The 14,420-nt window shown below is 34.8% G+C and overlaps 1 protein-coding gene across 10 annotated transcripts in view; it reads left to right on the forward strand.

The window, feature by feature from the left end:
• The window catches only part of SCAF4 (SR-related CTD associated factor 4), a 62,435-nt gene that overhangs the window by 23,149 nt on the left and 24,866 nt on the right, over positions 1–14,420 (forward strand). For 4 of the 10 annotated variants that reach the window (XM_055279476.2, XM_055279472.2, XM_055279474.2 and 1 more), the window contains exons 2-10: positions 2,756–2,839; positions 3,654–3,698; positions 5,216–5,377; positions 6,769–6,904; positions 7,231–7,373; positions 7,980–8,156; positions 12,324–12,505; positions 12,850–12,958; positions 14,091–14,258. In XM_055279476.2, the coding sequence (XP_055135451.1) occupies positions 2,756–2,839; positions 3,654–3,698; positions 5,216–5,377; positions 6,769–6,904; positions 7,231–7,373; positions 7,980–8,156; positions 12,324–12,505; positions 12,850–12,958; positions 14,091–14,258 (1,206 nt within the window). The remainder of the gene's footprint in view (positions 1–2,755; positions 2,840–3,653; positions 3,699–5,215; positions 5,378–6,768; positions 6,905–7,230; positions 7,374–7,979; positions 8,157–12,323; positions 12,506–12,849; positions 12,959–14,090; positions 14,259–14,420) is intronic. The other 6 variants (XM_063640604.1, XM_063640606.1, XM_063640605.1 and 3 more) reach the window with 2 other exon arrangements.

Below are 14,420 nucleotides of genomic sequence, written 5' to 3' on the forward strand. Positions count from 1 at the left end.
TTACCTAGCTTAAATTAGAGATTTCACCTAAAGCTTTGATTTTTAACAGTAAACAGGGAGTCACATTTGTTCATCTCCTATGAAATAATCTTGTGGCTACTTTGACATAAGTTTCTTGTACCTACATGTAAGTTCCAGACTGCCTTGGATATACATTTAGATTCCTTTTCTTGGCCTCCTGGCCATCCTGACCCTCTTGACTTTCTACACAGAAAGGCCCCTTATTGCTTCTACTTTATTATTAAAGATTTAATCTATCCAAAATATAGCAGTGTCTTAAGTGTTTGGCATGAATCACATCAAGAAGTGGTCTTGACTCAGGAGATTGAGAACAAGGAAGGGAGGGTTTCTAGTTTCTTCAGGATTTTTGTCTAAATCATTGAAGAGTTGTGGAGACAACCCAAGAATTAAATGTGTGTGGGCGTGTTCATTAAGACCCATGGGTTTTGGTTTTGGTTTTGGTTTTTGCATCCCCTTTCACTGTGTTAAGGTATAGAAAATAGAACAATAATAAGCAACTGTCTTAATAGATTTTATAACATAGAATATACCTTTTATAAATGTATGCTACATATTTATAAATCATGCAGTGTTGATATTTTTAGAATTTGTGTTTAAGTTGAAATATGTTAAATTGTTTCTTACTGGTTTGTATAATTTTAAGGATTTATTATTTCTTTTTCTTTTCTTTTCTTTTTATTTTTTAAAGACAAAGAGGCTCGCTCTGTCTCCCGGCCTGGAGTGCAGTGGCGCGATCTTGGCTTACTGCAACCTCTGTCCGCCTCCTGGGTTCAAGCGATTCTCCTGCCTCGGCCTCCCAAGTAGCTGGGACTACAGGTGCCCGCCACCATTTTGTATTTATAGTGGAGATGGGGTTTCGCCATGTTGGCCAGGCTGGTCTCGTACTCCTGACCTCAGGTGATCCACCCACCTAGGCTTCCCAAACTGCTGGGATTACAGGCATGAGCCACCGCGCCTGGCCTTACTATTTCTTTTCTAATTGCCTTTCAGTTAGCATTTTATTCTCAAAGATAATTTTTTTATTACATTGGTAAATGAAGTAATACAATGAAGAATCGCAACCTTATTTAGAGAATCCTTTTATTAAAATGAATTCCTGTGTTAATATCTTAGTGTTTTCTCCATTTTCTGTATCTTATGGAAAAAATACATTATTTTCTGCTTAAGTAGTTATCTGGTTTTTTATTGATTATATTTGGCATTCCATGCCTTTTCTAAAATTGTTACTGATGTCTATAGTTTTGAAAAGAGGTGAAAATTGTCTGAATTTTTAGGATACACTGCTAGGTGAGGCATTTTACTCTGAGAAAACACTCATGTTTTAGGTTAGCCCCTTAGCTAGTGGTCTAGTAAAGGTTCATACCCTAGGGCTCCATATTTGGAATATTGACATAAATCGAAAGAATGGAAATGTGATTCATATGAGTTTCATAATGTTGGGATCTCTGAAACTTACTTCACAATATCTTTTGGAAGTCCCAGGTAAGTGTATGCTTATGGTTAAACCAAACAAAAACAATAATTTAAGAAGCTAGATATGTTTCTTAATGTCAGGATTTTATCTTTATAACCCTCTATGGACTCTCCTTATGTTTTGGTTGGATTTAACCCTTTGGGGGAAGTATGTGGTTAAGTCTCGTGGAAGCACCTGATGGCTGTAGATTTACTGTTGTGAGATTTGTTAAATTTGGTTTTCCCCTTTTGTTTGTGTTTTTTGGAAACGAAGTCTTGCTCTGTTGCCCAGGCTGGAGTGCAGTGACGCAGTCTTGGCTCACTGCAACCTCCATCTCCTGGGTTCAAGCAGTTCTCATGCCTCAGCCTCCTGAGTAGCTGGGATTACAGCTGCGCGCTACCACGGCCGGCTAATTTTTGTATATTTAGTAGAGACATTATAAGATATAAAAAGTAACCCCCCCATCTATGGAATGTTAAGCTGACACCCAAGACAGTCAAAACCTCTCATAATACAACATCCCACACTTTGTTCTGGTTGTACCAAAAAATAAACAACCGGTGAATGATTTTACCTCTTTAAAAAAAAAAAAAGCATTTATACATAAAAAATGGGATGAAGTGAGATTCCCTCCTTAAAAACGTTTCTAGACCTACTAAAATCTTGCATTTACGAAACAGTTGATAAAAATACTCTGGATTGAAGAGAAGGGAGACAGGGACCACTGATAAGACATGGTATGTACTGAGTAGATTTGGCTTCTTTCTCTGGCTTCATCAGAGGCTGGACTCTCGTTGGTTTTAGTTTCTCCGTTTTCTGCAGGTAAATCTTTAGTTTCTTGGTTAGTCACTTGAGCCTGTTTTCTCTTTGCTCCGCCTCCCTTTCCCTTTTGTTTGCACTTTTTTGTCTAAGGATTTATACTTCTGCTGCCTTTTTTCAGCCTCATTTCCACTTTTGCAGGAGTAGGTTTAGCTGACAGCCACGCTGATTGCCTCTTGGGCATTTCCTTCACTACCCCTTCACCACCACTTTAGCGGAGCTGACCTTCTTCTTGGGTATCATGGCAGTGGGGAGGGTGTGTGCTGGGTGCCTGGCCACCTGGCCACCGAAGCTCTTCCTGCTACCCTGGCTGCTAAGACCCCCCTCACCACCCCCACCCCATTTGTATTTTCCAAGTGGTGATGCAGATATGTAGGAAAGGTGGTTATTTACTAGCCAAATAGTTAAACTTTACGTTTCAAAATATTTTTTAAAGTTTTTTTTTTTTTTTTGTCTTTTAAGCTCTTTTCGCTTATGGATATGAAACCTCCCATCTCTAGAGCCAAGATGATTCTCATCACTAAAGCTGCTATTAAAGCTATTAAGGTAATGATAAAATAAATCAATTTGAGAAATGTTTTTGAAATTTTGAAAATAGTTATTACTCTTAAACATGAGAAGTCAACTTGTGAATTAGTTCAGGCCTAAATCAAAGAGCCCTAACCAGCCTTTGCTGAAGGTACATGATAAGCGTACATTTGCATTGTAACGTATTGTTTCACAGCAGTGTGGTTTTTTGGTGGGGGCAGGGGGATAGAGTCTCACTGTGTCACCCAGGCTGGAATGCAGTGGTGCGATCTCGGCTCACTGCAACCTCACCCTCCTGGGTTCAAGTGATTCTCATGCCTGAGCCACCTGAGTAGCTGAGATTACAGGTGTGCGCCACCACACCCAGCCTCAAAGCAGTTTTTTAAATTTTCATTTATTCCTTATCATAAACCAACTATTTAGTTTCATTTTTATTTAAAGATAAAAAATTCAAGCTCCATGAAATTAAATGTCTTACCCAAAATCACACTTTAAAATGTGACTTATTTTAGAAACTACATTGTTTAGCTCTAATCCATTGGTTTTGTCCCATAAGGTTGCCAAATATTCTGCTTCATGAAGGTTTATTGATTTAAAATTTAAGAAAAGGGATCTTCTGTTTGGGGAATTTTTGTAGTTTTCTGTTTTTAGTTTATTTTTCTCTGAGTTGTTTTTTAATACTTTTTAAAATTTTTTATTACGTATTTCTCATGGTTCATTCAGTATTGATAATATTTAGATTGTATAGATTTCAGAGTTTTAAGAATTTTCCAATTATAGGAAATGTAGAAATAAGTAAACTGAACAGTAATTTTCTCTTAATTCTTTTCAGCTTTATAAGCATGTAGTTCAAATAGTAGAAAAGTTCATCAAAAAGGTAACTATCTCTCATTATTACCTCATTTTAGTTAAAATATGATTTGTAATTTACTTTGTAAATTTTAATCTCAATGCTTGTTTCTAAAACCACTTCACAAAAATTTAGTCACTGGAGGTTCTTTTTAATCACTAGAAGTTTATAAAAACAAATTTTTAGCAGTACCATTAATTGGTACTTAACTTACTGTGAACTTGGCACTCAACTCACAGCAGTTTCTTAATGTTGGTTATGACCCTTCCCTAAACCTGAAGTGCTTACTCTACCCCCTTGCCTTGACTACTATTGACATTTAGGCATTTAACTCACCTTTGAGTATTTCAAATGAAATTACTTTGTAAAATTTTCCCAATTCTTCCCTTTTCCCATCAGAATAAAATTATTTTCAGTTCAGTTGTCTGTTGTTTTATAACTGTGATTGGCACACATCTGTCTCAGTAGAAAATAGAAAACAGAGACTGAGACATCTTTGTCTTAACCCCTTACCTGGAGCTGTGACATGTAGTACCTACTAATCAGTGTTTATAAAAATGTCTCTAATCCATGGCCCTTGTATACTGGCTTAGGTATAAAAGTTAAAGCTCCAACAGGCAAAAAAGATGGTTAGTAGACGCTTTGCATAGTAGTACATCAAAGTACAAATAAATAAAATGGAAAAAATTACCTACAGGCACTGTCACCAAATTACTGCAATATTTATTAATACATTTGGATTTATTTTTATGTACATGTACATTTATAAAAGTAAAAATGGATATAATACTGGTGGTTAGCCTGCTTTTCCTACTGAGTTTATCATAAACATTTGCAAAATACTCCTCTGCGGTTGTTACAGTGATGCACACGGCCATTTTCTGAGTTAGACCTAATTTCCTAATTTCTTTTTTTTTTTTTTTTGGCATAAATTCATAGATGTAGAATTGGTGGGTTAAATAAGACTTTGCTTTTATTGCTAAATTGTCTTCCGTAAAGGGTTATACCTGTTTCCACTACCACCAGAAATATATATAGGTGTCTGTTTCTCTGCTTTTCTCTGCTGTTGTCAATTTGGTTAGCCAAAAACGACTTCTCGTTTTTAATTTTTATTTGGTACTGTAATAGAATTAAAATTGATATGTTAAAAAATGTTTTGTTAATTTTGAAAGACAAAAATTACCTTTTTGAGCAGGATGAATTGTAGAGACTTTCATAGTAAGTGAATTTATATGGAACTGGCTTAAGGATTGGTAAAATAATGTCGATTTGGGGACATTGGGTGTAGGGAAGTAGAGAAATCAAGGAAGAGTAAAATCTTGGGGGTCAGTAGTATCAAGAGAATGGTAGTTCCGTTATAGACATGGGAAATTTGACAAGTTAGCCATTTAGAGAGCTGAAACATTCAAGTAGTTTTTAAACAAAAGCAATCATTGGATGGATATATAAAAGTTTCATAAATGTGAAAATAATGGGTGTCAGATTGCGACTTTGCTTTTTCTGTCTTACATCTTTTTTCTGATCTTACATCTTTATCCTTGCAGTGTAAACCAGAATACAAGGTTCCGGGATTATATGTAATTGACTCAATTGTGCGACAGTCTCGTCATCAGTTTGGAACTGATAAAGATGTTTTTGGGCCAAGATTCTCTAAAAACATAACTGCCACATTCCAATATTTATATCTTTGTCCATCTGAAGATAAGGTATAATTAATTTTTAAACTAAAACTTGTATTCTTTAAAAAATATTATTTTAAATGTATGTTAGATATTTGGAGCCTACTATATTACTAGATAAGATCTTCATGTAGCGATGTCTGTGAGCTTGAGACAAAACAGTTTTTTTCTTCAGTGGTCGTTTCGTATTTATTTTCTTATGAGTTCTTCAGGATTATCAGTCATACTGTTGAAATATGACAGGAACAAAATTTACAGAATCAAAGAGTGTAATAGTGGTTGCCAGGGACTTAGGGGTAAGGGAAACATTAGGAGCTGCTAATCAATAGGTATGACATTTCAGTTAAGCAAGATGAATAGGTTGTAGAGATCTGCTGAACAACCTTGTACCTATAGTTAACAATTCTGTATTGTACACTTAAAAATTTGCTAAGTGAGTAGATCTCATGTTAAGTGTTCTTACCACAGTAAAGTAAAATTTTTAAAAAATAATATGAAAGGCGCATCATCTTTAAAGAAGATACCGTTGGAAAGATGTGCTTGTGTAGTTGAGTAAGGAAGAAATTGTGCAGTAGGAAAAGACAGCGATCATCTGATTGTTGGTTATTCCAGAAAGAAAGGGCCAATAATTGATGTTCTTCCCCAACATAGAGATACTAAAGCTTAAGTGGTATTCATTAGCAATCAGACTACAGTATTTAATTCCTTATATATACAGTTGGCTTTACAACATACTATATAAAAGTAGAAAAACATTGCAGATATAGTAGCTGACTATAAGTAGATAGGGAGAATTATACTAGTAAACATACTCAGAATAATGAAGAGCGGAGACATTTACAATAAACAGCATATAAATTTCAGTGTCATAGATGCTGTTTTTATATTCTTGGAAGAATGCTCTTGTGGGAAAAATACACCCAAAACCAAGATGATTCCTTGAGTAAAGATAAAAGTTGTGCCCATGAATAACACATCTTCTCTGCATCTTCATATTTACTTGGCCACATAATTTAAATTTTGATTACAGGCCAGTTGCTTATAAATATTTTAGCTGTTATAATTACTCTGAAGAAATTCTCCTTCGTTTACTTCTTTAAGATAGCCTTTTTTTTTTTTTGTCAGTGATAGTTTCTTTGTAACCATAAGTAAAATAAAATGAAAATATCAAATAATAAATTTCTTTTTATTGTCTGGGTCTATAGTCCATCTCTGTTCCTTACTCTAGATGATACCACTGAAGAAAGACTAATTAGAGTAGTTTAACCAGGTTGTAATTCTGATTTTTTTTTTCCTTGTTTATGAAACACACATAGTATGGAAATATTAGCCTAGGGAGTTTTCCTCTCTTTTTTTTTGTAAGACTATAATCGGTATTTATGCAAATATTGTATATTTGTGTTCCTCATGCGTAACAGAGTAAAATAGTTCGTGTGCTGAACCTTTGGCAAAAAAATGGAGTGTTCAAAATTGAAATTATTCAGCCTCTTTTGGACATGGCAGCAGGAACCAGTAATGCAGCCCCAGTAGCAGAAAATGTTACCAATAATGAAGGTATGGTCAAATGTATCTGTGAGCTCACACAATGGCATTATTTTTTTGTACATGAAGCAGTCAGAGTTTATCTGTATTGAAGGAATTTTTCTGTAAGAAGGAAACTTGAATTTACATCTTGGAAAGTATGATTTTCTTTCCATAATTCCTATTTATAATAAAGGTCTGCTTTTCTGGTAGTCGTTACAGTATAAACTGTAGTGCCACAATCTATATATTTTATACTATGTTAAATTGGATAAAATGCTATTTTAGCGAAGAAGCTTAATTAGGAAAACTTGTAGGTTAACTTTTTTTTTAGGCCTTAATGCCCTTTTCTTTTTTAGGCTCACCTCCACCTCCAGTAAAAGTTTCTTCTGAACCTCCCACACAAGCCGCTCCAAACTCCGTCCCAGCTGTACCACAGTTGCCCAGCTCTGATGCTTTTGCTGCTGTGGCTCAGCTGTTTCAGACAACTCAAGGCCAACAGGTAAACTGTCTACTCAAAAATGAAATTGTTTGCAGGACTAGGTACTGTTGTCACTTCTTGTGTTCTATTCTTCATTAATAAGCACATTCTAAGGAGAAAATACATCTCCTTTTCATCTAGAAAAGCCTTCACGAGAGAAGTGAAGGAGTAATAGGGAAAATGTAGAAGTGATAAACAAGGGAACAACACACTTAGAAATAACAGTACCTCTTTGAAGAGGACTTTAGAACTGCTAAGTGGCTCATGTTGCTCACAATTCTAGCATTTCTGATGGATTTCAAAATTATTTTTAATGGAGATAATTTTTCCATTTTTCTAGAAAACTTATGCTTACCTTGTTCACAATTTACTGTATTTTCTCTTTTTTTGACCATCATCTTATATCATTGACATTATCAGCATACATTTTTAACCTTAAGCAATGCACATTGTATCTCTGTATATTCATTCACAACAAATTTAACCATTAGTAAAAGGATTTTTCCCCCAATTTATTCTGTGCCTGTGCTACTCTGAATCACCTTTAAGACATTTTTTTATTAAATTAACTTTTGATAGTATGATTATACTTTGTTCTGTGATTTATTGGTTTTCCCATTCTTTAAGCTTCAGCAGATCCTTCAGACTTTTCAACAGCCTCCAAAACCACAGTCTCCTGCCCTTGACAATGCTGTGATGGCTCAGGTTCAGGCTATTACAGCTCAGTTAAAGACAACTCCTACACAACCATCTGAACAAAAAGCTGCTTTCCCCCCTCCTGAACAGAAAACTGCATTTGACAAGGTATATTTCTCTCACATAACCCACCCCACCATTTATATCACTCAACTTGAATTATGGAAATTATCCCTTCTGTGGATTGTTCATTATGTCATTTTGTAATTTGAGAGATTTTCCCCCTCAACATCAAAACATCGATTATTTTCCCTGGTTTTAAATGTGATATGTGCTCACTGCAAAAATTTCCAGGGTTTGAAGCTGAATTTGCTAGTGTAAAATGAAAAAAGTGAAAAAAAAAAAAAAAGGGAGTAAAGGAAACAGAAAATTCTTCATTAACCCCAATACTTGGGGATTACTGTGTAACATTTTGCCTTACATCTTTTCAGAATTAATTTCCTACAGATATATGCTTTTCTTTAATTGATTATAATACATACCCACTTGTTTGGGTGTTAATACACTTGTATCTTTTTTGTTGTTGTTAAGGTTAATAGTGAATTTAGATTACATTTTTACTGAATGCATGTAATACATATTATTCCACTACATGGGCACATTACAGTTCAGCCATTCCACTACTAATAGACATTCAAATTGCTTTCAGTTTTTTGCTGTTAAAAAAACCTGACAGCCAAGTGTGGTGGCTCACACGTGTAGTCCCAACACTTTGGGAGGTCGAGAAGGGAGGATCTCATGAGCCCAGGAGTTTGAGACCAGCCTGGGCAACATAGTGAGACTCAGTCTGTGTTTATTTTTAATATATATGTGTGTGTATTAATAATATATAGTATTATTTTTAATAATATATAAAAATATATAAAATTATATATTGTTTTGTGCGTGTGTGTGTGTGTGTGTATTTTAACCTTAGTTACCATATATATATTACGAGGATTTGGGAACCAGCTGGGCTGGTGGTGTGCACCTGTAGCCCTAGCTACCCAGGATGCTGAGGTGGGAGGATTGCTTGGCCCCAGGAATTCAAAGCTGCAGTAAGCCATGATTATGCCACTAGCCTGGGCAACAGAATGAGATCCTGTCTCTAAAAAACAAGCAACAACAAAAAAGAGGATTTGAGTTAGGTCATTGTCTTTCAGCTGCTCTATTGGGCCTATAGGTTTCTTAGGCATGTTTAAGAAGCTGCCACTAAGGATATGGGTTTGCTGAACAGCTTAGAGCTTCTCATTGAAATTTAACCCTAACAGCTCCACTCTTGTCTGTTTTATTTGGTTTATGGCTTTATAAAACATCATTTGACTTTTCAGTTTTTACTGCAAAAAAACTCAAAAGTTTGAAAATCAGAACTGATGCCTTTGGTTTCATCATCTTTAAAATTTCTGATTCTTTCAAACATCCTAACTATAAAAACAGAAGGACTTTATTGCCAATAGTCTAAATTAAAAATCCACCTAGTAAATACCAGTTTTCATTATATCTTAGTGATTTATGACTGATGACTGATTAAACAAAAGTCGGATACATTTTTTTGAGTAAAAAAATATATACTTGTAGAAAAAAAACAAATAATACAGAAAGTTATAAAATAAGGAAAGAATTCCACACTGTAGTTTGAACAGATTTGTTTGTGTATATTCTTGCACCCTTGTTTGCATGCACATACGAACATAAACTCATATATTTGGTTTTCCTAGTTTTTTGTTTTATGTTGTGATTAGGAAAACTCATTTGTATTAAAAAAGAATTCTGTATCCTAGTAAGGTTTTTTTTATGATTGTTTAGTCCCTCTGGAATCTTGTTTTAGAATATGGTTCAAGATAGTTAAACCTTTATGTTTTTGAAAATAGCCAGTTCTCCCTCACTACTTTTTTATACACTAAATTCTCGTATGTTTCTGTGTCTTATCTCTGGACACTGTTTTATCCCACTAATAATTTGTTTATTTCTGCATCATAATAATTCTTGTAACAGACTGTCTTTCATTTCCTGGTGTCCTGTCTCTCCCCCTCCCACTTAACTCTTTTTCAAACTCCCCCTCATACTTTTTCAAACTTTGTTCATTTATCATGAAGTGTATTAGTCAAGAGTTCCAGAGAAACAGAACCAGTAATTGTATCTACATCTGCATCTGTCTATCTAGATTCTTGAATGAAAGATAGGTTTATCTTAAGAAACTGGCTCACGCAGTTGCAGGGACTAGCAAATTTGAAATTTGCAGGGCAGGTCAGCGGGCTGGAAATTCAGAAGGAGTTAACATTGTAGGCCTGAGTCTGAATTTGCAGGATAGCAGACTAAAAACTCAGGCCAGGGTTTCTCTTGCACTGTTGAGGATAATTCCTTCTACCTCAGTTCTTATTCTTAATGCCTTCAACTGATTGATTGAGGCCCATTCATTATTGAGAGTAATCTGCTTTACTCAGAGTCTACTGATTTATTGTTACTTTCATCTAAAAAACACCTTCACAGCAACACCTAGGTTAGTATTTGACTGTATAGCTGGGCACTACATAACCTAGGCAGGTTGACACAAAATTAACGATCACAGCATACTTTTCCAGATGAACTGGAAAACTGTACATTTCTATGTCAGTGTATAGAATTCCTTTGAATTTATAGGTAAATTTAGGAAAAGCCATGATAGTGAGCATGTTTCTCTTATTAATGTGAATTCTAATTCCTCTGGTATTTAACCTTACGTGGATTGGCCCATAAGTTTAGAAAAAGGAATTCTGTGCTTTTCCTTTGACTAAAAAGGTCTATTTCGAGCTTCTCACTGGAAATAATTTGTCTGTTTCAGCTGCTTTATAGATGTTCAGTTTCCTAAAAAGCAACTAAAATTTCTTTTTGGATAGACCCCATTTTAATTTTTTAATTGCTTTAAGTATTTTAAAGCAGTATTCTTCAAACTTTAAAGAACATATTAATATGTAATAAACTGTGAAGATCATAGGTTTTGTTTTTTGTAGGCAACTTTGACCAGATTTTAATTTTGGCTCCAATTACTTACAGACTGTCCTGTTGTTGAATTAATGTTTAGTGTTCAGTAGTGTAAAATAAAGATGGTAGTAAAAATATTTTATTGTTGCCATGAGGGTTAAATAAAAATGTGTGTAAAACAGCAAAGTACCTGGGCTATGATGGTTCCTGTTCAGAAAATACTAACTTGCTCATTTGTAAGAATTTTACTCACTTGGCCTAGAACTACAAAGAAACATAAGTTAGCGCTATCCCAAAACACTCTTTACATTTAGTTTAGTCCTATGTATTGTGTTGTCTAAGGACGGAACATTCATTAGATTTAGAAATCTGTTCAATAAAGCAAAACCCGAATCTCTAGGCAGAACTATTATAGAATGACAAGGTTCAGGAATTTAAGGTTGAAGTCTATGAGCAGAATGAGCACAGCCTGAAAGGAAAGATTGCTTATTGAAAGCCAGAGACTGAGGGCTTTGAAGTCAAAAGGACAAGTGTCCACATCCTGATTCTACCATTCGCTGACTGTACAGTCTTAATCATGTTTCTTAATCATCTGAGCCTTTGTTTCCTTGTCTGTAAAAAAGAAGAAACTGTCTGCATTGCAGTGTTCTTGTGATGAAGTCTGTATGATCTGATACACATTAGTAGGTATTTAAGCATTACCTTTTTTCTGAATAAATCTTACTTAAAATTGTTCTTCTAGATATGTGATCTCATTGAGTCTCCTGAATTTTTTTTTAATGAAAGTTTTGGTAAGCTGTGAAGTTATGAGAAAGAAGCAAGTGAACCTCTTAGGAACTGCTGGTGACTTTTTTGTGTCCTTGCCATTTTTTTCTTTTTTTGTATTAGTATATTCTTGAGGAAGCAGTATATGGACACTTTCCTATATGCATTATGGTGATTGGATAAGACAGTCTTTTTGTACATTTTATACTGACTGAAAATGTATACCCATTTTCATGTGCACGAAGTTTCAAACATTTTTAGTTTAGGGAAATGAGTATTTTAGAAAAACATGTATGCTGCTAAATTACTTGTGAAACACACCAATAGAAAATAGAAAGAAAGCACTGTACTTACAATTGAGGAATGAAAACACTGTGTGTTTTCCAAACTGGCATCTGTGTAAAAATTGTTTATATCTACAAACCAAGGTCCTTAGGGGCATGAGGGAAAATAAGATTGTGCTTGACAATGTGAGTTTCTAGATGGTGGTAAACATCCTTTGTTTTTATAGTTTTTTGTGCAGTGAATCAGTCTAAATTTTAAAATGAAATATTGACATAATTATTCCAGAAGTTGCTTGATAGATTTGACTATGATGATGAGCCAGAAGCTGTGGAAGAATCAAAGAAAGAGGATACCACTGCCGTCACCACAACAGCACCTGCTGCCGCTGTACCCCCTGCACCCACCGCCACCGTGCCTGCTGCTGCTGCACCCACTGCTGCCTCTCCTCCTCCTCCACAGGCACCATTGTTAGTTTTTTTTTTATTCCTCAGCAGATAGAAAATTGGTAATAGTTGTAAGGCATAATCTAAGTAACATTTAACAATGACAACAATGTTCTATGAAGTTGTTTTGTAAAATTTGTGGTATTTTCTCTTGAATGAGGAAGGGATCCTCTAAGATTTAAAGCCAAAAAATGGCTTTTATGTTGGGAATAATACTGAGTTTATAAATTAAATTTAATATATAGGTAAATATATGGTTCACTAAAATGTTGATTAATGACTCATGAACAACACTCTGTTTCTGTAATTTAAGTGTGGCTGAGAAGCTTGTGCTTTTGAATGGGTAAAAGATATCCACCTTTTTTTAGTGGCTTTCCTGGAGATGGCATGCAGCAGCCAGCATACACACAGCATCAAAATATGGATCAGTTTCAGCCACGAATGATGGGAATACAACAGGATCCAATGCACCATCAGGTACAAGCATTTTTCTTGCAGTTGAAAGAAAGATCTATTCATTATAGAGCATATGGTTTGCATTCCACAGAGCACTCTGCAGCTATGTGATTGGCTAAGTCGTACTATAGCTCTGATAAAAGCTGTTGAACACGTAACTATTTTGAGTTGCCTTTTTCTGTAATTAAAACAAGGATGCCAAAATCACATGCTCATATTTTAATAATAGACATTTTTTTTAGTTAAAATAATTTAGAGATTACAGTTCTATTTGAAGAAACCAACCTGTTTAGTTATACAGCTTTTTCCCTTGGAAGGGCCTTTCTTTTGTATTTTGTGTGGTTAGATACTTTAGAGGGCTCTGAGCTCTGAACATTGAGGAATATAGTTTGAAATCCGCAATAAAAGGAGCATACATAGCACACTGGAGAGTTGCAGGAAGTTAGTAGAGATAAATTTGTTCCAGTAAATTCTCTCACTGAGTGTTTCTTAAACTTGGTTCTGTATCTAAATTATGGGGATGGGGTGGGAAGCATTTTTGTTATTTCAAGTGTTTAACAATTACTGAAAGTTCATAAATAATTTAGAAAGAATACTTAAAGCATTATATTTATAGTTTTATTTGTGTTTAAACTGACATGCAGAAATATGTTAGACTGTAGTTTACTTTCATTATTATTATGATACTTTATTTGAAACTCTGCAAGTTGGGTATGTTAGTTGAAATTCCCCCTTGGTAAATTTTTTTAAAGTAAACCTAGAAGTCGTTGCTTCTAGAAAGCCAGTTTTCCTCCCAAAAGGCTTAATTGTCTTTAAAGCTGAAAAGAGACCATTTGCAATGGAGTACTTCTGACTCGAAGTTCAGTTTATCACATTGCTTCCTTATGTAAATGAAGGTATTTCTTTAAATATTTAAAACTAAACCTGTGTGTTCATAATTTTAAAAAGAGTTACAGGATTTTTAACCTATATACTTGGTATGTAACAATTCTTGCATGGAAATTGTACATATGGAAATTGTTAAACAATGTTGAATGTCGTAACTTTTCCTTGATCAAACTTTATTGAAGATATTTTAGTTTTATATAATAACTAAAGGTTTTCCAAATTATTTTGATAACTGTTACTCATACACTTTCTTTAAAAATGAAAGGTTCCACTTCCTCCTAATGGACAAATGCCAGGATTTGGACTTCTTCCTACACCTCCATTTCCTCCCATGGCTCAGCCTGTGATTCCTCCAACTCCACCAGTGCAGCAGCCTTTCCAAGCTTCTTTTCAGGCACAAAATGAACCACTTACACAGAAGGCACATCAGCAGGTAAAATTTTATTCTCAGATAGTTGTATCTTTTTTTGTTGCCTTGACTTATATGCAGATTTCTCCTTATTTGCTTGCTGTCTTCATTTTTGAATATGAAGAAAGACCTAGGTACATATTAAACCCTCTCAGTGCTCCAGGTTTTTCATCTGGAAAGTGGACA

Source organism: Symphalangus syndactylus, chromosome 5, assembly GCF_028878055.3.
Source record: "Symphalangus syndactylus isolate Jambi chromosome 5, NHGRI_mSymSyn1-v2.1_pri, whole genome shotgun sequence".
Lineage (NCBI taxonomy): Eukaryota > Metazoa > Chordata > Mammalia > Primates > Hylobatidae > Symphalangus > Symphalangus syndactylus.